Source organism: Lepisosteus platostomus, chromosome 24 (genome assembly GCF_059453375.1).
Source record: "Lepisosteus platostomus isolate fLepPlt1 chromosome 24, fLepPlt1.hap1, whole genome shotgun sequence".
Lineage (NCBI taxonomy): Eukaryota > Metazoa > Chordata > Actinopteri > Semionotiformes > Lepisosteidae > Lepisosteus > Lepisosteus platostomus.
In genome coordinates this window covers 10,774,530-10,797,146 of record NC_142634.1, presented here as the reverse complement: position 1 = coordinate 10,797,146, position 22,617 = coordinate 10,774,530, and the positions used below count along the sequence as shown (strand labels likewise).

Here is a 22,617-nt window from a genome sequence, read left to right as displayed (position 1 = left end):
CTTTTGTCCCCTTCCATCTCCCACAGAGATGAGGTTTGATTGACCCGTTTGAACTGCCCCGTTTTGGGAAAGGGGTGTCAAGGAGAATTAATCTTTTTTGGGGGGGCTGTTCGCATTACAGTGGCTGTGATAAACTGATAAACTGGACCAAATGGCCGTAATGGGTCGAATGTAACAGAAAACCCACTGGAATCACAGGAATTTCCGTCAAGTCTGAAGCTCCATGCCCCAGGGGTCACGGGAGCCTGTTTTCCGAAGTTGTTTGCTGACACCCACGATTAAGCTGCTTGAACAGGTATCGCTTGTACATCAGGCCGATCACGTTAAGTGTAAGCAAAGCCTCCGACAACGTCCTTTTCATTGAATCCTGACGTGCACAACTTCCCTAATCAGCTGGGAGCAAGTCGGTGGTAACTAGGGAGGCGCCCTCGCAGGGCTACAAGGAGGCATTCATGCTGACGTTCAGCTAGCTCAGGTTAAAAAAACAAACGTGGAAGAATGAATGTTTTCATCAGGTGTTGTTTCGTAGCCATCATTTGTGCACTCACCTTTGAATGACGTATTTTGCGTGGAAGACATCAAACTTTCTAAAAAGAAATCACCACCTTGCCGGTTTATGTATGTAAACCAACACCAACCAGTCCCCTTTTCAGCAAAATACCGCAGACTCAACTGACCTGTCAACTGTATATTGAATTCTTAGCAGTTATTATCCACGTCGGGATTTTAAAAGCGCGAATTTAGGACTTTTATAACGATGCATTTTGAGGGGTCTTTTTTTTTAAGCTGTCTGAGTACTGTGAACTTATTTTGGGACACTTCCCTGTCTAGATTTAAGCAATCTCTTTAATTAATGTGCAATCTCCTCCCCGCCACTGCGCTCCCCAGCCGGGTTTCAACACCGAAAACAAAACAGAAGTAATATTACACAAACAAATTACAAAACAAGGACAGTTAATGACCGCTTTGATAGCTACGGCTACACAGAACAGACACCGAATGACTGACATCATGTTTCTGCCCTGCACATTTTTTTTTCAGCTCAAGAAGCCAACCTAGGCTGGCTACCACTAAGTAAACACCATTTCCCCCACAAAATCCTTGAGTTCTCTTCGAAAAATTTCACTGACATGGGGACGACGACACCTTTTGAACTCTTCCCGTCTTGTCACGTACAGTAGGACACAATGTATACGTACACGTGAAATTAATTCTATTACTCGCCCAGTTGTAGGACTTTAAATTATCAATGAACCAAGCCCACCGGTTTACAATGCGATATTCTCGTTACCTGCTGCTTGTCAAAATGCTCTTTCTCCGCCCCCAAACTGTTCTCATTTCTTCTGCTTTTCACCCTGGAAGGCACCTGTCGTATCGAATTCATCCTCCGCTCCGGCAGCTCGGGAGACGAATATGCCTCTGCCTCTGGTGTCGATTATGCACTTGATAAAAAAATCACCCTTTTTTTAAAAAACAAAAACAAAAACAAAACAAAAAGCAAGCCGGGGGATACGACGAGCTGGAGCGACCAGTCCAAACGACGCGCGTGTGTTTTTTTGTTTTTTTTTTCCGGTTGCCCTTTAAAACACAAAGGAAAACAAAACAAATAAAAACACAAAAAGCCCCCCCCGAAAAAACAACAGCTCCCGGCTGGCCGCGCTAGTGCAGGGGCTGGCTCCGCCGTGCAGAGTTAAATGAACGCAGCATCATGGGAGAAGGAAGAAAAAGGCACTGCTGTGTGTTTGCGATACGTGGATCCCAGCCCAGGTTGCACAGAACACGGACATAGCAACGCGCTTTCCTGAATGGGCGGAATGAGAGAAGGGGAGGAGGAGGGATAAGAGATCAGTCTAGAAGAAAAACTGTATACAGTTTTCCCCCCCAATCCATCAACGCACAAAGCTGCTGGGAGTCGGATTCACGTTTCGGCCATGCCCGGTAATGTCTTTTTTTTTTGTGGCGGGCTCTGCCAATGGGAAACTCCCCTGCGAATTGGCCCCGATCGTATCAAGTGTGATCAGATTTTCATTAAACGTTTGGATTTGCCTGCTGCAGAAATCAGCAGCGGCATCTGCCATTATAAATACACGCTACACAACGTCAGTGCATTTTATTGGGCTTCCACAGAAGTATTCAGACGTCTAGAAATTTCATATGTTAACATGGATTTCCTATTGCATTGTATTGTAGACTATATAAATACACTGAATGTATAAAACGGATTGCAACGTGCTGCTTATTTGAATATGAAGTCGAATAGTTTAATTAGCTGATATTTATTTTAAAATGTATTTTGTATCTTTAAAAAGGGTACACGACATATGTGAGAAAGTTTTATTTGAGCAATTCCGATACAAATAACAATGACCATTTAAAAAAAAACATACAATCTTCAGAAAAATACTGTTAAAAATAATGCAGTTTACAAAACCTAAAAAACAAATTTCAGAGTACACTTGTGCTAAAATCTGAATTGCACAGTATTGATACATGTTAAGTTTATAGTTCTGTTTTCCTTCCTCGTGTCTGTAGTGCTTTTTGATATGTACAAGAACCAACGGAAATAATATAGGGCAGTTTCAACCACTTCCCTATAGATGTTCACAATACTGTCAACAGGCACGAAGAAAAACTCAGTACTGACGCCTCTAGAGACTCTGTCTTCACGACATAAAGTCACTGTACTTCTGCAACATGTCCAAATTGTTCTGCATCTCCTTACGTCAACTGCTAGAAAAAAAACTCACACCCTTGTACACTGGCGGAACTCTGAAACGAGAGGCAATTTGTTTTCTTACGATTCAGAGTGCAAGATACCACTGTAATAACATTCCCACTTGCCCCGCTGCTGCGTAAATATTGCTTTTTAGAGGATTCAAAATACATAACACTCAATTAGACAACAAAGGTTTAATTTAATACGAGAAGCTTGGTAAATGAGGCTGGCAGAATTTCAGAAAACACCTTACCACTGTTATAGTGCACGCATTTAGTATTTGAAATGTGAGTGAAATAAATTAGCTGTCAGAATGTACATCACGGCTGCCTCAGTAATCTCACGATGTGCTCACCAGCAGTGAATGAAGTAAAACAAGTCACTGTATCCCCTGATGCTGTAGTACAGTACCTTATTAGAACGTTCTGTCCTCAACATTTTAGCTCATTTATAATTTAGTGTAACACTCAGGTGAATACTAGAACAAAATATCTTCTTTGAATTTGAAAACTATCACATTTTTAGCTAATTTTCCCAAATTTGCAGATTTTTCCGTGCTAAAAAAATGTGAGGCAAGACTTTGACATTATCATGTAATGAGTGGAACAGTTAAATGACTGTACAGTCAGACAATATTTAATGGAAATAGGTTTACTGGCAGGAGACAGCAGAGTTTTAATAGTTGAAGAACTGCTGTCAATTAATATTTTAAAGCTATTGTGGACCTTTCACAAGCCCAGAAAACAAATGATATTCACTAGACCTTGAATGCCAATGAAGTTTCCTCAACATCACTCATTTAGTGTGAAGACAATCTGGGATCAAGTTAAATCTAGGAGTGAAAGCTGGTTTCACCCCTGTGGAAAATACGTCTCACAGAGCCCAATGTTTTAAATACTGCTGGTTTTAAAAATCTAGATTTCTACAGGTTAATCAGGGGAAAACTACTTAATACTTTTTTGAAAGCCCAGGTATCTCTAATAAAATAGATGCCCACTCAGATTCAGTATGAATCATTTAGCTCTTCATTTCTGACCTGTTAAAATAGTTTCTATTAAAGAGTGCCATGTCTTAGATTACTGTATTTAATTGCTCATTTCATTCCAGTTACTGTACTGTATTTGTAAGGTGAAACTACATGTTAGTGATTGTATGAAAAAGGTTCTGACATCTGTATTAAAACCCGCATACGTCATATTTTAGGCTCTAGTGTCTGTGGTGCACCCTTAACAGTACATTTGTATTTCTAATAGAGAAGAGTTGGACTTCTAACAACAGTTTTGTCCACAAATGATTCAAACATAAAAATGCATATACTTAAATATTTCTTTTATAATTGATGTGTCTTTCAGATAATAAAATTATATTTTAAAAAACCCAAGCCAAGACTAATGCCATCTAAAGATCTGGTAGGTCAATAAATCTTAGATCTCATGTGCTATTTTTTCCTATAGGCATTAACAATATATTTTACATGGAAAGTGCAACCACATTCCTGTTGACTACAGATCTCTTTTGTATTAAATACAGAAACTGAAACTCAATTTCTGCTTTTTGGTTACTCCTTTATAGTACTTAAGTCATTCTTTTTATGTTGCTATCTAAAACTATCGAAGTCTAGACAAGTGAAAACAGATTTTTGCATTACATTTTGTTTCTAGCATTAATTAAAAAAAATAAATTACTGTATATTTTTTTAAAAACTTTCGCATTCTTTAAAGAATGAATTTATTATCACATGCATAAAATACAGCGGGACTCTTTTTTAACTTTGTGTCTGTTTGCATTGTTAGCATCTGAGGAAACGCCTACCCTAGCTATTAGACTCTAACAGTGGTCTAGGAGCATAAGACATTCCTTTTTTATGGTACATATTTCTGCATCCCTGTGCAATCCAGGCATCCCAGCGTCATTCAGAACTTTCACCTCCACCCACAGTTCCACGGAGATAGCTGGCTTTGAACACATGGGCAGCCTTTGCAGTCCAATTCACGGCCTCCCAGATACCTGATGCGTCTTAGAGATTAACAGGCAGCTGCTGTGTGTCCAGGTTTAAGAGGCTGCCTGCTACACTTCTCTTAGAACAAGAATTTTGGTGCTGTGGAATCATAAAAAATAACAGTAAGACAAACTGCATCTTTGTTTTCTACGCTTATATTGAGACACAGAATACTCTCACATCACCGCTCTCCTAAATCCAAACTTTTCTGCAGTGTTACTCTTTTATGCAACAGCACTGAAAAGTGCATCAGTCTGTGGTTTAATCTTTGTGTTACCCTAGTGAATTATTTCAGCTGGCCACTGCCAATTAATAGGGCGGTGCAGTGGCTCTGTGGCTAAGGATATGCGCCTGTGACTGGAAGGTTGCCGGTTCAAATCCCTCGGCCGGCAGAGGAATCCTACTCTGTTGGGCCCCTGAGCAAGGCCCTTAACCCTAACTGCTCCAGGGGCGTCGTACAATGGCAGACCCTGCGCTCTGACCCCAAGCTTCTCCCTGTCTGTGTGTCTGTGTCTCCATGGAGAAAAGCTGGGGTACTCGAAAAGACGAATTCCTAATGCAAGAAATTGTATAGGGCTAATAAAGAAAAATTATACATTATACATTATTATAAACATTAATATAGAGTTGTATTTGCACTTGACTTGATTTGATAGCCTTTGTTTTCCCAGCCTGTATTAAGAAACAATATTTACCTTGGAGTGCGTGGAACCTTCAAGCAGCTGGGTGTCTCTGAGGAACTGTTCTCTGCTGTCCAATGCCTCAACACTCTATTCAGAATTTCAGAAACAAAACACCAGTCAACGTACCACATTACCTTTAAGATCAAGTTTTAAGCCTTGAAGTTGGTATTCAAAAATATAAATAATTGTACACAGAAAAATATAAACTTCAGTTTATTATAAAGTAAAAACAGTCCTCACACAGCAGTCCAGCCATCTGCCTTTAAATCCTGCAAAAAATCTGCTCTTTTAAAAATATTAACTCTGGATGGTACTTCAACTAAACATTTCTATTTCAGTAGGCTTGAGTGGTGAATGACTGTATTAGACTGTGAATGACAGGAGATTATAAATAGAACAGAGCATTATTACAGGATTGTGTGTGCCAACCTAATATCATATTATTACACTCAAGTTACCCTTTGTGTGTGAAAGTGAAGCAGAAATACCTAGAGATTCTGCAAATTAGGCAATAAAGCCGCCTGTGCTCTATGTAGCAAAATGTCACAGAACAAAATGCAAGATAGCATGACACAATTCACCCCTAAAAGCAGATTAACAAGGCAGCTCTACAGTAAGAAGATTATGGAGATTAGGAAACCCGATTGATTGGGGAAGCCAACACGAGATCATTCAGACTGACAGGGTTAGTGGGCTAGCAGGCCACAGATCTCTATGAAACAAAAACAATAAAGCACCACCACATATAAAGTCCAACAAACTCACAATATATTTAAATACGTTCTTGTAAGTACAATAAAAGCACAATATTTAATAATGTGTTTCCTTTAACAGTCAGGGTAATAATTGTTCTTATTCTTTCGAAATACAGATCTGAAATATATTAAGGCATATTGTGAGTAACTAAAATGCATTCTTTTCTCATAATATTATATGAAAATACAGTAAGCATCAAAGAAAAACAACTGTGCAAGAACTGATGTCACCATTGTAATGGTAAAGCAGAGCCCTATTAATTTATTTTTAAAAGGTTGACAAGTTTTCTGGCCTCAAAAAAAGAAATGCAGATTTATGAAATAAGAAACGGTGTTTGACCTCTAATGGGCTTTGCTAATCCCTGCTGTCTGGTGTCAAAGAGCCCTAAGCCAGAGGGAGCTGCTGGTAGAGGCGACATACCCTGCTGCTGCCACTGCTGTCCAGGCTGTGCGCTGGGCTGGCCGGTCGCATAGTGCTGATCTCCAGATCAGCAACCATCTGCCTGGACTCGGCCACCAAGCGCAGCAGACGAGTGAGGGATGGCTGTTCATCCTGCAAAAAAAGGTCACATCTTCACTCCTGCCTTTGATATTCTAGGAGCTCCATACACAACCACTGGAATGGATTTCAATGTCAAGTGTTTCATGTGTGTATGACAATGCCATATTATGACAAGTGGATTGTGGGAACAGAGGACAACAATCCCCATTCCCAGGCCTATATCACAATTTATTGAAATGCAATCCATTAAAAGTTCAGACCATTGATCAGGACTTTATTGTGTGAGAGATCATTTCTTCACAGAAAGGTCTGACGTGGGTAATTCTCATAAATTCCCCTTCATTTGTTTTCTCATTGGCATTTACTTGAGCGAGGTGAGGTGCAACTGCAGCTCCCAGGAGGAAAGCAACCTCTCCCTTTCCAGGATGCCAAGAGTCCGCTGCTCCTATCACAAGCAAGGAAACGACGCTTCGAGATTTCCCGAAACAAAACGAAACATACAGTACAGCCACAGTCAGGGCTACTCAATCTGAAACATGCGCTTCCTTTGAGGACAGATGTAAAAAAAGAGAATCCTCACGCTGTTAGCAGCTGCAGAGCTGGGACCTCCTTCTCCATTTACAGTATCTTTGGGGGGCGAAACTGCCAGCTCCAGAGTGCCATTTCCCAGGCGTGGGCTCCCTCTCTGCTTCCGACGATTTGAGGCAGGAGAGGAGCCCCCCCATTCCGCAGAAGAATCCAGGTGAAGGGAGCCGAGGTCCAGCCTTCCCTGGCTGGGAGAAGAAGTACAAACTCAAAACTATGAAGAGCAGGTACAGACGCTACATCTTGTTCATTTGGCTCTTGTCCTGCTGTACAGTGTTTAAGAGGGAATTATTAGGTAGGTTGTGTAATCGTTTTGAGATTATTGTTATTAACAAATGATAAAATATGACTGTTAAAAATAGTTTTTCAATAAGCAGTGACTAGCATACAAAACATCAGCTTACCTGTTTGAAGGGTATTACATTTACCCAAGTGAAATCACAAGCTCAGTGGTGCACTGAATATTTAATTTACTATTTAAAAAAAAACAGTATTTATGACAATTGTCAATAAAATTAAAACAGTCCATATATTCACACTCTAATATTAGTATAAGAATTCCTAGTGTTTGTAACCCTTCAGGACTCCATGACATATGTTGCCCAAACACTTCAGCTAGAAGGAGAAAATGCCTAGAAATAGTACCTAGCAGGGTGCAGCGGTGATGTGGTTCCACAACCTGCACCGCATGACAGTTGCCTTGAATCAGCTGCTTCTTCAATACACTTAAAAATTGCAATCCACTCTAAGTCTGTCATACAGCACTCTGCTTCAGCCTCAGCTCTGCCAGGGGTCAGACTTCCTACTTCAGTACCAGCAGCAGCAGCAGCAGTTGCCCTGTGTCCTGCTGTGCCAAGAGCTGTTTGACAGGCAGGTCCTGCTGCCTTCTCTCGGCCTTCACAGCAGTGAGCACACCAGTCAGCCGCCTCTGGTCTGTGATGACTCAGACCCGCTCCTGAACCTCTCTCGGCTACCCAGCTGCGACGTGGAGAAGCTGCAGCTCTGTTCAAGCATGTGCTTTCACTCCACGGTCTGAGGTGAGGGTCTCCCTGCTGCGCCCTGGCTGCTTCTGAACAACACTGAGGGCTTTCTGGGATTCCAGACATCGTCTCGCCAACAGGTTTTTGCTGCGCACCTGTAATGTCCCTTGATCTAATCCCTAGCTGTGCAGCCCTGATGTTCTGCTGTAGGCCCGGGGGAACACCTCCTGAATGTTTGCTGTGGTAGATTTCACCATGAAGTAGTTCTCCTGCTGTCCCCTCGTGTCCTTGATCTAAATGGGATGGTTCCATTTCTGTGAAAGCTTTCTCCAAGAATCTGACCGCAGGGCGGCCAGGCTCACTGCTGGTCAGCACTGCAGGGCAAGCCTTATAATGCGATCTTGCCATTCTGGTGCTGCCCTTCTCCTCTGCTCTGAGAGGCTGAGAAGTCTTCGGTCTTACAGTTTCATTAATCTCTCTACAAGCGTCTGAAGGCTCATACGCTGTCTGAGCGCCGATTCCCTGCCTCCAGCACTGAGGGTTATCTGCCTGTGTCAATGTTCTTTGCTGTCTGAGTTTCACGCTATCTGCTGGGCTCTGCCTTTTATCGTTTCCACAGCAATCTCCTTCTCTCTCTGCACTTTGGCTAAGCGTAATTGCCTGTTCCTCATTTCTGCTTTCATGTTGAGGTCTGAGGGATGTCGAAGAGGAATTTGCACTAGAATTGTAAAAAAACTATAGTTACTCTATGCCTACATTGATTAAACCAGTTATTAGTTAAAATATGTAGTAAGCTTTCTTAAAAAGCTTGAAAAAAATAGTGCATATTTTAGTGCAGTTACATATTTAAAATATATAAATTACAGTTTAAACTGCTATTAACAAAGCTAATGCTAACATATAGACAATAATATATAAATAACAGATGTTCTCTAGTATGTGGTAAAAGAACACATTGTTACAATTTTCAGTTTAGCTAAGGCTGGCATAACGCTGACAGCAGGAGAAGGCTCTGCATTTGTGTTTCAGCATGAAGCAGACATGAATGCCCATTTTCACCGAGGAGGTGGTGTCAGTTTGCACAGTACGCACACAATAGTGATTGTCTGCCAAGCTGTAGACAACCAACAATGAAATTTGTGAAAAGGGAAAGCAGTGACAAAGAGGGAGAAAATAAACTGCCAGAGGTGAAAATCTAGACATTAAAAACAATTAATGCTTCAGGTAACCATTATTAATATCTAACTAACTGGTTAACTCTTTAACACATGTAAAAAAATTTTTTTCAGAAGGATCCTTATAGCCCAGACACTGCTGGACTGAATTATCCAACAGCCAAATGGGCGTGCTGGGTCAGCTGGCTGGGTTAGGGTGGGCTTCAGTCATTCCAGGTGCTCTCAGCAGCAATCGCTGAGCGCTGCAGTGATTTCTGCAAGGACAGAAAGTACTACACCTGTTCTCCCATCGGTGCCCTCTGTCCTGTGAAGCACTTTGAAGCTCATGTTGAATCAAGTAACAATGCTCCAACAAACAGGTGTTTCAAGAGGGCACCCGCACAGGACCTCATTTCCCCTTGACAGTACATGAGTGGATCAGGTGATTTAATTATACATCATTACTTTTCATTCTACATAACGCAAGTAAAGGTACTCATAATCAGTTTTGTAGCAGGTCAATTATAATAATTAGTCTAATCTAAGAGTTACATATCTAGATCTGTTGTTTAATCAAAACCTACCCTACAAGCTGCACATTACATTTTGATACAAAACACAATTTGACTGAACATTTATTCCACTTACTGCTTTTATCTTCCTCCTGGAATACTATTTTTGAGCTTACTTATCTGTTTTTTCTGTTTCCTTTATCCATATGTATCCAGTGTACTGCCTCACATATCCACTAAGCAGGGATTACATAGTTTGCCAAGAACAGGAACACGTCCTTGATCTGTAGCCATTAAACCCACTTATGTCTGCCACTTTCAGCAACTGACGCTGGCACCAATTCTGCTCCTACAAACATCCCTGAGCATACCACTCATACTGATATTTTAACAAGCGAATGAGTTCCATCCTGCAGACGAGACTCTAAAGTGAGGTGTTGACTAAAATCCCACAGCACTGTTTATAAGAGTGAATGTGTTAAATCCAGTGACCTGGCTAAATTCCAGTGTGGGCTTGCACAGTCTGGCCTCTCTGAATGTCCCTCTTGGTTCGGTTGTTGAAGCTGTTTCTCGCTTCTCCTCCTGATCTGCTGAGCTGTGGGGCTGCTGGAGCGTAGTGGCTGCTGTGTATCGCCCTGATCGGCTCTGCACTTCAGGGGTGGATGAAGTGGGTCCCCTCCTATGTTTGAAGTGTTTAGGAATCCTTCACATCGAAAGGCACTATACAAATCCAAGCATTCATGTTTTTTATTAAAAACATCCGACTTCAAAAATTTGTGCATCCATTCAGATGCTCACGACGCTCACCTATATGCGTTTCTGGTAAAGACTAAGTTGGCATAAAGAATCACATCCCATTTAATCCAGCATTTTGCAGGTAGGATTTTGGCCAGGCGACCATCACGGGCATTATTCTGCACATGGAATCACACATCATCCGTGTTTGCACGCCGACTCACCTTCCCTCCTGGGCCCTGCCCTCCCTCTCCTTCAGTCTCTCTTGTGAGCTCTCCAGGTTCAGCTGAAGGAGCTGGAGATCATTCTGCTGGTTCTCATACACCTGTGGCAGAAGGACAGCCAGAATTGCACGGTCACGCTTGCCCTCATTATTAAAATCACACCTTACACACAGCTTGCTCTTGTGGAGTTTGACTTCTCAGAAGTACATTCAGGAAAAGGAGCAAAAATAAATGAGTTTGCACCTTAACCTTCTAAAAGCAATGAGATCAGAAAACCATATCAGACTGGTGATGGAGTCTTACAGCACTGTTGTGAGAACTGTGCTTAATAGCTTCATGCCCTTATTCTTTTCCCAATTCCAAAGGTCTACATTTCCCCACGTTAAGTGCACATACTGCATATATCATTTTGTTAGACGGGAGATTTATTACAATTTTATTTTAATCATAGGTAAATTTCCACCACATCCTTTCAAGTTACAAGCTGGAAACATTTAAAAATTCTTATTTTCTGACCAGGTATTTCCACATTAACCTATGCTTTCACCAAAATACAATATTTAAATACTTTGGTCTTGATAGGAGGCACCACAGCTTTATACAATATTATCTAGGACAGCCTAGTGTTTTTTTACAATAAAAATAAAAAAAGTTTTGGTTTGGTTGCTTTTTAGTCTAGTATTTTTTTCAGACATAGACTGGAATGCTAAAAATGAACATCACATCTCCCGTGATGGAATATTCCACTTAACTCCAACAAAACAATTCAGTGCAAGCACGCAGCCGGATCCTTTAAATGCCAGAGAAGTAAGGTAAGAAAAATGTAGGTGTGTTTAGTTATGCCGAAAGACTGGATTCACTGTCCTCCAGCGACCCTTTTTAGTCTGCTTATTGAGGACTGCTTAACAAGCAATTGTTCATTAAATATTGGTTCAAGACATCTCAAAATGAAGCTGTGGACGGGAAGGATACCTGCCGGAGGCAGTGTAACTCCATCTCTGTGCGCTCTTGCTTCGACCTGGCCAGCTCCAGAAGCTCGTCTTTCCTCCGCTCACCTTCACCTGGGAAAAGAAGCGGTTACGTTCCGCTGCGCAGACCTGCGCGTGGCTGTACAGATCAAGGGGGGAAAGGCCCCTGTCATAGAGCTGTCAGGGGCGAAAGCTGATCGCCTGGAAAATCTAGTTTTGCTGAGGGCCTCTGGGCAAGTCTTGAAATTACCACCATCCTCCAGGTAAGGTTAGAGTGAGGGTTACTCTACAGCCTGACAAGAACCATCCCAATGAAAAAAAATCTATCACTTCTCTTTTATCTGCCTTCATGTTGTTTCTGGTTTCCTGTCACTTAGTCTCTCACTCCTGGATACAGTGATTTCCTACACTGGACAAAGGCGAATCCTTCAAAAGGTGGTAAGCTTGGTAAATGTGGTAAATTCATCCAGAAACTAGACAGACCTGAGGCAGAGTCACAATCCACACCTCAGTCATTTTTCTTTATCAATAAATACACATACCAGACACGTTTAAACAAACCTACTTGTATATTAGAGCTTATAAACCTCACAGTCCCATTATAGAAACAACATGTGGGTGACTTGAATTCAATGACCAATTGTAATGCTTATTTAAATGACTAATCATTTTAGCAATATAAGAAGCTTCTTCCTGTTCAGGAATTCTTGTGATCCTGTGGGTGTGGACAAATCACCAAACTGGGGTAGAACAGCTGATTCACCCTGATAAACAGGTTTTTTAACTTTCATGCCAGTTCTGATTAACTGACATTTCTGCAGATTTACAATGATCCTTAACCCAAAGTTCTGAAGCTTTTATATAAATGAAAAGTAAAACCCTTGAGAGAGAAGTTCTTGAGAGAGAGCTTGTAAGGACAGCACAATAAGCCTGTTGTGCAAACCTACAGTGGGTCATTAGTACTACATACCTGCCAAAGCAAGCTCACTTTGCAAAAGCTGAATCTCTTGTTTCAGTCGGATCACATCTTCCTTTTGATTGTTGTTCTCTGCGGTCTTTTCCTGTAAGTCGTCTGTAACAATAAAACACTGTCATATCAATGTTTTGCATGCAAAGTGGTTTCATTGTTGGGGCCTTGTTTGTTTAATCGTGTGAGTTTGAAATCTTTCAACCTGCAGCACCACTTAACATATCAAATATACTGTACGTAGCACTAGTGGAAATCTACTCGATTGTACTACACTCTGGAATTTCAGCATTCCAGTGCTTTCCTGCTCAAGCATGAATGTACTTAGTAAATGCAGTTTTGTCTCTGCTGCAAAAAGGGCACTTTAATGTGATGTAATACATGTTAATAATACAACATTAATATGTAATAATGTGCACACACAGTAAACTAAGATCTCGTAAAACGATTATGATTATTGTAGACGTTCCATTAAAAACGGTTATATATAATATCCAATATTATATTGCTGAAATGATTTGTCATCAAGGAAAGGCCAACTAGCAATAGACTTTAAAAATACAAATGCAAACATTTTCAAGACTCTTACTTCCAGCTACAGTCTACACTTTCAATTACTGTGCTTTGATTTATACTGCAGAACAAGGAAAAGGAAAATGCAGGTTTCTGGGTGCTGTGGAAAATCTAGGTCGATCATAAGCACTTCAGTAGTTCCCCTCCTTTCATCTTGTGTCTCAAATACCAGTATGAGCAGAGCAGACCTCCCAGGGTGGTGGATAAATTAACTAACATTTACTAGTGGTGCTGAAAGATCTCTTCGGTTTTGTTACCAACAGACCACAGCAGCAAAGGCAACACAAAAAAAGTAGTACTGAAAAACTGCAAGAAAAACTTACAACACCTGGACATTTCTACATATCAAAGGCCGAAAACACCTTTCAATCACCAGCAATGCTGTTTCCTAGAGCTTGGACTGAATAAAATCAGTTATAACCCTAACATTAAGACTTCGACTAAAAAAAAATGGTCAGATATATCAACTCAAGTCAATTCGTTTAAAAGAAGCTGCGCTAAATCCGTATGAGAGAGAGCAGACGGACACACTCATTTTTGTCCAACAATATCCTCTAACTGTGCCTCTTCCTGCCGCGGGGTTGAATGAAATGTGAGCAGCGGGAGTATCAGTGCTGCCTTCAAGCACTGAAATCCCCATTGTCCGTTTTCTTCTCAGCATACGCGCAACGCTCAATATTTCATTACCTCTGAGCTTTGCGGCCTCGCGTCTCGCTTCCCTCAGCTGCCGTTTGTATTCCTGGGCCTCCTTCAGGGCCCTGTCCTCCCGCAGGCGGCACTCCTTCACTGCTGCTTCCAGCTTCCTGAGGCGGCCGGTGAGGTCCACGATGTGCCTGGTGGCCTCCACCACGTCTTCGTCCTGGCGGGGGCTCAAAGAGGACCGGTAAGAACCACGGGGCCCGACTGCAGCACGAGTACAGGCGTGCTTACAGGATTACGAGATGATGACCTTAGTCCGGACAAGATCAACACTCCGACCTGCCCGCCCACCCGGTGGTGGGTAGGAAGAATGTGGAAGCAAGACACTTATCTCTCAGCCACTGGGAAGGAAATGGGGTTTGAATCTGTAACTTAACAAATCTGTAAGTTATTTCAGTGTTGATTTGCTGTCCCTTTCACTCAGCCTGATCCACACTAAATAAAACACACTGCACACGGAGTGATTGTTGCACTACTGAACATACCCATAGTTGTCCTATAATAATGTAGAAACCCGACCCTGGCCAGGGGTCATTCGTGACCTGGCTTTGAGTACATTCTAAACAGAAACCTGTTGTATGTAATATTTCAGAAATAACTGAAAGGCGGGGATAACATTATGAGGAATAACCATTGTGCCATGTGTGAAAGTACTACACCCATTCATGGTAAAGACAGAGGGTGACCAGAGCTGTGCTCAGACTATAAAACTCAACGTAAAAGTGCCTCAGAATTCAGAGCACTTCAGGTGAGACACAGCTTGTGTGTCTTATTTGGTGTTCTCCAGCAGTGGCCTTTTTTTACAAATCAAAACTCATTTCATATCTTTGCTGAACTGCACTGTGGCTTCTTGCATCTCTACGACACCTTCGTCAACATCTCCAACAATATTTATATAGCTTTATGAAACATACAATTTGCACTGCCTGGTCTTAATATCATGCACATTACCTTTAATTTCAGCATGGCACCAAGTTCCTGCTCACGAGCCTGAAGCTGCCCAATTTGAGTTGACAGTTCTAATACAGAGGAGTTAAGACTCTGATTTTTCTCCTGTTACAATGACAACATAAAGAAATTATTAATAACATATATTAAACCAGAGCCAATTTACTGACCAGACAACATGCACAGCCAATCATCATTTTATTCAGGGAAATATCAAGAGTAGCAATGCACACATGGGCTAGATTTATCCTGCCATTTGACTAAAACACTGAGTTCAGGATGCTGGTCCTAGTAGGCCTAACAGCTCAGGTTGTCCACTCAGTGGCTCACAGTACATGCAGATGCAGCCTTCTTTGTGCAGCGGTAGTAAGTGATAAGCATCTTTGCTCCTTGAGTGCCCAGTTTTTGCTGGTTTTAGAGGCAACTTTCTCTCAAATAAAATAGTGATTCAGACCTGGAAAAATATTCCTGATCTGACTCCGCACCCCCACATAAATCATTCATTTAATTCATGAAGGTCCGAGATGGAATGCCAACGAGAAACAGACATCAGGGATTGCTGACCCATACTGTATGGATATTTAGGGAAGCCAAGTCACCACAGGGCCTGTAACAGCACCTACTGGTTTGGCAAGTGGACAGTCTGGCGAAGGGTGTAGCCAAGGCTTTCGATCGCAGCATCTGAGCGAGCAAGATGGATGAGACAAGCAGGCCGGACAGGAAGAACAAGCAAGGAGGGGAAGGCAGGAAGCAGCGCGACCTGTAGGTCCTGGCACTGGCTGGAGGTCTCCTGCTCGCGTTCACTGAGGTCCTGCAGGAGCTGCTGCGTGCTGCTCAGAGCCGACTGGCGGTCCAGTTGCTGGGCCTCCAAGATCCTGATCCTCTTGGTCACAGCTCGGATGATTTCGTTCCTCTTCTGGAGCTCATCTGGGATACCGAAAGTTTACAATAGTGACCTCAACAACAACAACAATCACAAGCAAAAAAAACAAAACAATTTGCTTTACTTGACTTTAACTGTTCTCAAACTGATACTGCTTTGTAAAACTGCGGATTGCTGGGCCCTAACGAGAGACAAAGGAACACTAGGTCATGCGCAAACTGACTAGCAATTCCACACTGTGTCCCTGGTCTTTTAGACCAGAAACAGCAAACTGAAACTGTCCTTGATTTAAATGATTTTACATTTTTGAGTAAAAAAATAATTTAGACAATGTCTTGTCTGACATTGAGTCTTGTCAGACAAGAGTGACGTGGCATGTGAAACCAAGCGTTTTGTATGGTAGGGACAGCTAAATACCAGATCTTCCAATACATTCTAGTCTTTGGCACAACCAACTATATTAAATGTATATTGTGATCAATTACAACATTAATCATGCACTTAAAGGTCTGGTTGGACACACATTCTGCAGTGCAACAGATGGGAAACTCTACAGCGGTTGTTCTTCCTAAGAAAACTCAGCTTTTTTAACGTGTGTACTAGAACAATGGCTTTATTCTATAGAACACTCATTAAATCAGTCCTCATCTTCAAATGTGGTAGACTGATTTGGTAACCTTAATACACACAGTAAAAACAGACCGAGCAGGAGAGTGAGGCCGGCCAGAAAAATTATCAGTGCACAACAGCTACAGCTGTCAGATATCTATGTTACACAAATAGTAAGTAAGGACAATACAATCACTGACTTCCACAACTCCCCCTTGCACACTGAATTTGAGCTCCCTGCATCCGGGCGTTGATTTAGACTGTCCAGATTCCAGTGCAATAGACCCTAAGGTATCCTTTATTCTCACGGCTATTAACCTACTTAATTTGGTTGCATATTTTACATTCTGTATACATTTATTTTTCTTTCTCATCATATACAGTACGTATCTTATGTCGTTATTTGTTAACGGGTTCATGTCTAGTTTAACGTACTGTGTGTTGCGTTATGTCTTTTACCTGCCTGTAAGGCAAGTTTCCTATCTGGGACAATAAAATCAAGTTGGTAATAGTATCCAGTACTACACCTGAAATTAACCAGCATTATTACATGAAACCCCTGTGGGGGTCTAGAAGCCTCACTGTCCCCAGCGCTGAGCTCTTACTCTCAAAGCGTGCACATCTCTGCTCCAAGGTGAGCACCTTCTGCCGGTCCTCCTCCCAGGCCAGGAGCTGTTTCTGGTGGGCAGACACCATGCTGTTGAGCTCCCTGTCTCTGTCCTTCAGCTCCGCCACCAGCAGCTGCAGCTCCTTCCGCTGCTTCTGGATGGTGGCGCTCTCGATCTCGACAGCAGCCTTCTGCACAGCAGAGCGCAAACAGCAGAGAAATATTTGTGCTTATGCGTAAGACGTCGGAATAACATGGAAAGACCCCACAGCACAGCACGTAACATTTTAAAGGTTTTTCGTAGCCCTCTCAAAGAAACGCCAGGACATAGAGAAATGGTCTGCAGCCATGTATGATGGTTTACTGCAGAAAAAGTGGAAATTGCAGCAGTGTGGATTTCTATGATTGTACTCTTTGATTGTATTCTCAGTGTTTCTGAGGTCTGGGATACCCTGTCCTAATGCTGAACGAACAGCGCGCTTCCTTAAAATCACAGTCCTTTCAGAAACCGCGCTTCATCACGGGGAAAAAAAAAATCAAGCACACTTTTAAAAATAAAAACAAACACTCGTCTGGAGCAGGACAGCTGGTCCCCAGTCATACAAAAGCTGCCCAACTCTAGAAAGAAAACTCTGATTTCAGGTTTCTGCCAGAGCAAGAGCTGAACTGAATTCTTCATTGTGCACACTGGCAATAACATGGTGCCTGAATTCAGTGCCAAGATATATGCCCTTGGAGAAGTAAGAGTCTGAATTATTAACAGGAAGCATGCTGAGTGCCTAACACACAGGATAGTGATGATGTCCAATGACCAGGTCCACCCATGCTCCAGTAAATCTGATATCCTGTGATTCTCTGTGGCTTTCACATCTCACTGGTAAAGGCCACATCTACTTATCTGTAAATATATAATTGGCAGTAATTCCATTAATTCCAAGGTATAGTTGTCACACTATTTAAGACTAGTTCAAAGGCTGGTTTAGGGATAATGGGACTAAAGCAAACTAAATAAATGGAGATGACCATGAAAAGCAGAATAATTTAAAAACACGGATTAAAAATTAAATCTACCAATAAGTTTTGGAAAAATGGAGTATTCTAAATGTCTTCAAAGAGATTCTCAATAACAGTGTTGCACTACAATAACTAATCTTTATAAGTAATGTTCATAAATGATCAAACTTTAATTGTACTGCCACCTTCAGGGCACTACTAAATAATAAATGGAAACAATTCTGCTGTAGGTGCTGCTACAATTACTGCCAAACCCACAGTAATAGCACAGTTGGACTGGAAGAAAGAGGATTATTCAGAACAAACTCTAATGACGTAAGTGTAACCAAAGATATAACAGCCATAAATCATGTATAATCCTGAAGGAACTCTTCAGAATACAGTCGGAATTGTTTCAGCCTCTTTGATGTCTGTGGTCTCGAAATGTGATTTAGATTGCTGCGCCCGCGGTGTAGACCTCACAGCCAGTCTTCTCTTACATGAACATGCTTCCTTCCCGTGATGGGCTGTGGACAGTCAGAAGGGAGGTCCTGCAAGGGGTCTTCCGTCTGTAACTTCACTGCACTTCCGAAGTGAAGTCGTGTTGGAGGTGGCTGACTCTCTGTCAAGGATTTAAAGCTGTGCTGCAGAGACCCAGAAAGTGCTTCTTTTAAAAAGCCTTGAAATGTATTTTTTTTTTATTGAAAGAGAGGCTGTAATATATTATTTATTGTTTTATCATATTTTAAATGTATTTGTTATTATTATATTTAGCATTTTTGATCCACTGTATGTTATGAATTAGAATAATAAGGATTACTCATTAAGGGTTATTAACAAGGATTTCTTTACTGTTGGTGCGCTCCAAACATATACATACCCTTGACTCCATTTTAATAAAACAAAATTGCAAGTTTACAGTGAATATTTGTTGCATAAAATAAAACTTGACACACTATAAAACTATTAGTATTGAATATCACAAAATAAATCAGTCCAAAATAATTACACATTCTTCAAAATACACAATATTGAAAATATTCACACCAGACAAAACTGTTGAAAATGAGTGCTATAAATGCAATACTGAACTGCTTTGTGGACATCTGGCAGTTTTTCAAAATTTCCAGAATATTTTTAAAACTTCCATTTAATTACACAACAAGCACTAAATGTACACTTTTTCTGCTATTTAAGCATCAATAAATAAGGTCTAAAACTGGAAAGAAGTTTTAATAGTATCATGTCTACATCTTTTTGTGCCACCTGCTAAATATTTTAAAGCGCTCTAATCTTCATGAGAGTGCAGTCTAATTTTCAAACTGTCAGATCAACAATGATCTAATGAGTCCCAGGCAGCTCAATCAATAACCAACCACTTCCAGCTTGTATAGCTCAGGGTCAGTTCAAACTGCAGAGATTGCCAGTTTCAGAGTATCGAACGCCATTAGCCCAATGAAAGCTTTATTTCCTATATATGGAGCTCCCCAAGACTTCTATTTAAGGGTAACAGCCAGCAGGTGCTCAATAGCAGCATGACGCCTCTGAAGACATATTAAATGAGTTCAGTTAAGGTTTAACTGGAGAAATTAAACCCTCCTGCACTGGTTTGATGCTGCTGACAACGTAAGAAAAACTACAACTGCCTTAAGACCCCCTTGGACTGGTGCAAGGCTGGACAGGTAGTGCTGTGGTAGGATGGGCATGAACTCTCCAGGTTATCTTCTGCTTATTTTTCAATTAACATTAACTCCAGTGACTAAGCTGGGTGCATGTGAGCTTGCAATGTTGTGAATACCAGCAAGGACACCCCCTTATGGGATATTAGTTCTACTATAGGCACTGTGGGGCGCACAGAGGGAAAAGCAGTGAAGAGGCTCTGACAGTGCCTATTTAGGAGGAAGACATGCACTTTTTATATCTCTGCCTTCTAGGTACAACAGCTGTACCACATAGGTCAAATTAATTAACAGCTGATGATTGCAAATTAGCAGGAGTTTAAACTGACTAGCAAATCCAGTTTGTGCTAAAAATGCATATATAAGCAGCTCTAAATGTAATGACACTGAATGACATTTTACACCCTTCTTCCCCCATCTCTGTAATGTAAGCAATGTAATAAATATAAGTAATTTTAAATCAAAGGAAAGGCCATATCCTTTAAAGGGTTTAATTACTACAAATCAAAATGCCAATGTCAGTTCATGTGTGAATAAAAATGCGTGGAACATCCGGTTCCATTTTAATCCAGTAAAAATACGTTGACAGTAAAAGCATTGGCCTACCTTTTTTACCGGAGTACTGTGCCATGGGTCCATACAAACACCTGAGGAAAAATAAGAACAATCATTTAATTAAAAATAAGACCTTCTGTTCAAAGCACTGATGCACTCCTGGTCCTAGAGGTCTGCTATGTCCTCTGATTTTCATTCCTCCCTGAACTGTTAATGGGTTGATTTGAATCACTTGTTCACTTGATTGCTCTGTGTTGCACTGTTTCCAGGTTTTCACTCATTGATGGTTGTATGTCACCTATAATACCTGGTGGATTAGGAGTGAATATCGCTATCACCTTAAAAGGTCTTAGGATTCTTAACACTTACACTTACACTTATAGTATATTGCATATACTTTATTCCTCTCAAACACTTACAATACTAATGTCAGAAATTACACTTCTACAGTGGAGTTATTCATTGTTGCGTTATGGTAAAACACAGTTTGCAACAGATATTTACACTAATAATTACTCTCTTAGTAACGGGACACAGTGGCTTACAGTCAAGGGGATCTCAAGCTCAGTTCTTTGAGGGCCCAGTGTCTTCTGGTTTCTTGAACCCTCAGCTACTGTAAATTTTTGGACTAATTCTATAATTAACTACACGATTCTATTAGCCTTCTTCTAACTTGGATCCAAGGTCATTTATAGGTAACTGTACCTTTCCTGTAGTGGAGGTTTTGAGCAGTCAGGTGTAAAAGACTTTGAGGGAAATGCTAGGCCGCAGAAAATAATTAGGTGGTTTAATTGACTCTTAAGGTTAAAACAAAAACAAGAAATTGCTAGGTCCTCCAGGAATGGAGTTTGTGCTCCCTTGTTTAAGATGAGGTACAATATACAAGGTTTTCTGAATCATAAGAAAGGCATAGAGATTAATTGATTCCATATGGTGACCAAGACAGATGGATGCTACAGTATATAGTGGAATTTAAACAGAACCAGGGAGTCAAACTACTGTGATGTGACTCCTGCTGGATAAACGCATCTATGTTAGAATCCTGAATTAACTTAAATTCTTCTCTAATAAGCCAAGATGACCCACAACAATTACAAAGTAAAATATGCAGTAGCAGAACATTTAGAAATTCATTTAAAAACAAATGTTTAAAAGGTCGTTTTCTCCCGTATTCTCAATAAAGTGTGTCACTTGTGAAAAGGAAGGACACAACATGGGAAATCCTTGCTATGTTCCAACTTTCCCATCAACAACAGTCCGACTTCTTATCACAGATCCAAGAGAGGTTGACAGTAAGTAAATTCTAATACAACTCTCGCTGAACCGGTCCCGATAACAGCGGTTTCCATGGCTACGGATGAACTCGGGGAGTCTTCACAGTACCTGCAGGGTTGGACAGAGTGCCACAGGACAGCGCCGGCTGAGCGGTGTCTTTTGAACTGATTGGTCTTTTTTCTTTTTCCATTGCATAGTAGGCATCCCGACTCCTTCAAAGTAAAATGGAAGAATAGTTAATGGAAAGGATTCGTTACTAATTTGCATGAGTTCTCAACCATACTCAAAAAGTTTTTTTTTTGCTTAGTGTGCGCGTAAAATCAAATGTTATATTAAACAATTTTATGTATTACTTTGTATAAGTGGAATAAAGTGTAGTTCTTAAGATTTATGGGATATGGAGTTACTTTTTTGTTAGCTTTTCACAATAAACTATTAAATTCGTTTAATGCTTCCAATACGATATATCTACCCCGTTCATGCACATTTTTCGGAAGGCTTAATTTAAACCAGCATGAATTTCACAACTATTCATTATTTATTTTGCTAACATTCGACAATTTAGTTACTTTATTAACAACATCGACCAATGAACGTCTTCGGACTTTTTCTACGTATTATGCAGGGCTCCAAGCTTCCCCAGACACACACACGTCCACACGTAATTTAAATATTTTGGCAATTAAAATATATATATATATTAACAACTTGAGGTCCCTAGACACAAGTAGATACCTATAAGATTTCCAAGTACTTTCAGAACTTAATTCGTGTTAATAAGGTTATATCGTAACGAAAATTATTGCGTATAGTTTACTAGATATAGTTTTACCACCTTTTTTACTTACAGAAATATTTCTTTAATAATTTCAAACTGGACATCATATTGTAAATATAATCCCCAAAAGCAACTGCAGTCACTACAGGGGGACCACCCCCTACATCACAGTAGCCTGTCGCAAAATTCAGATAGTACCCAATATATTTATAAAATCTTTTAAGGTACTGTTAATAAT

The 22,617-nt window shown here is 40.8% G+C and overlaps 2 protein-coding genes across 5 annotated transcripts in view; both read right to left on the bottom strand.

Annotated features, from left to right (window-relative positions):
- The window catches only part of hip1ra (huntingtin interacting protein 1 related a), a 45,193-nt gene extending 43,375 nt beyond the window's left edge, over nucleotides 1-1,818 (bottom strand). The window contains exon 1 of the mRNA XM_088617811.1: nucleotides 1,292-1,818. Within this exon, the coding sequence (XP_088473937.1) occupies nucleotides 1,292-1,384 (93 nt within the window). The 5' untranslated portion in view covers nucleotides 1,385-1,818. The remainder of the gene's footprint in view (nucleotides 1-1,291) is intronic.
- Nucleotides 1,819-2,320: 502 nt separating this feature from the next.
- Nucleotides 2,321-22,565, bottom strand: ccdc62 (coiled-coil domain containing 62). Of its 4 annotated transcripts, XM_088618036.1 has the most exons (17): nucleotides 22,450-22,565; nucleotides 21,710-21,813; nucleotides 20,378-20,418; nucleotides 18,593-18,736; nucleotides 17,098-17,290; nucleotides 15,761-15,927; nucleotides 15,004-15,105; nucleotides 14,041-14,212; nucleotides 12,784-12,885; nucleotides 11,818-11,906; nucleotides 10,846-10,946; nucleotides 10,379-10,606; nucleotides 7,886-8,938; nucleotides 7,236-7,428; nucleotides 6,575-6,706; nucleotides 5,411-5,485; nucleotides 2,321-4,814 (listed from the first exon to the last, which is right to left on the bottom strand). In XM_088618036.1, the coding sequence occupies exons 2-17, from the start codon at nucleotides 21,789-21,791 to the stop codon at nucleotides 4,734-4,736; spliced, it is 2,955 nt and encodes a 984-aa protein (XP_088474162.1). In that variant the 5' UTR covers nucleotides 21,792-21,813; nucleotides 22,450-22,565; the 3' UTR covers nucleotides 2,321-4,733. The 4 variants fall into 4 exon arrangements, with proteins under 4 accessions (XP_088474162.1, XP_088474164.1, XP_088474163.1 ...); XM_088618038.1 differs by lacking the exon at nucleotides 7,886-8,938; XM_088618037.1 differs by lacking the exon at nucleotides 10,379-10,606.
- Nucleotides 22,566-22,617: the final 52 nt, after the last annotated feature.

What these genes read in the sequence shown, in the direction of transcription:
- ccdc62 (XM_088618036.1), bottom strand. Translation starts at nt 21,791, where the DNA reads ATGGAAAAAGAAAAAAGACCAATCAGTTCAAAAGACACCGCTCAGCCG. An exon ending in GGCAGGGCCCAGGAGGGAAG is followed by an intron (nt 10,607 to 10,845) that starts GTGAGTCGGCGT and finishes GGATTTGTATAG; the next exon opens with TGCCTTTCGATGTGAAGGAT. An exon ending in TCACCGCTGCACCCTGCTAG is followed by an intron (nt 7,429 to 7,885) that starts GTACTATTTCTA and finishes TTCTTCTCCCAG; the next exon opens with CCAGGGAAGGCTGGACCTCG.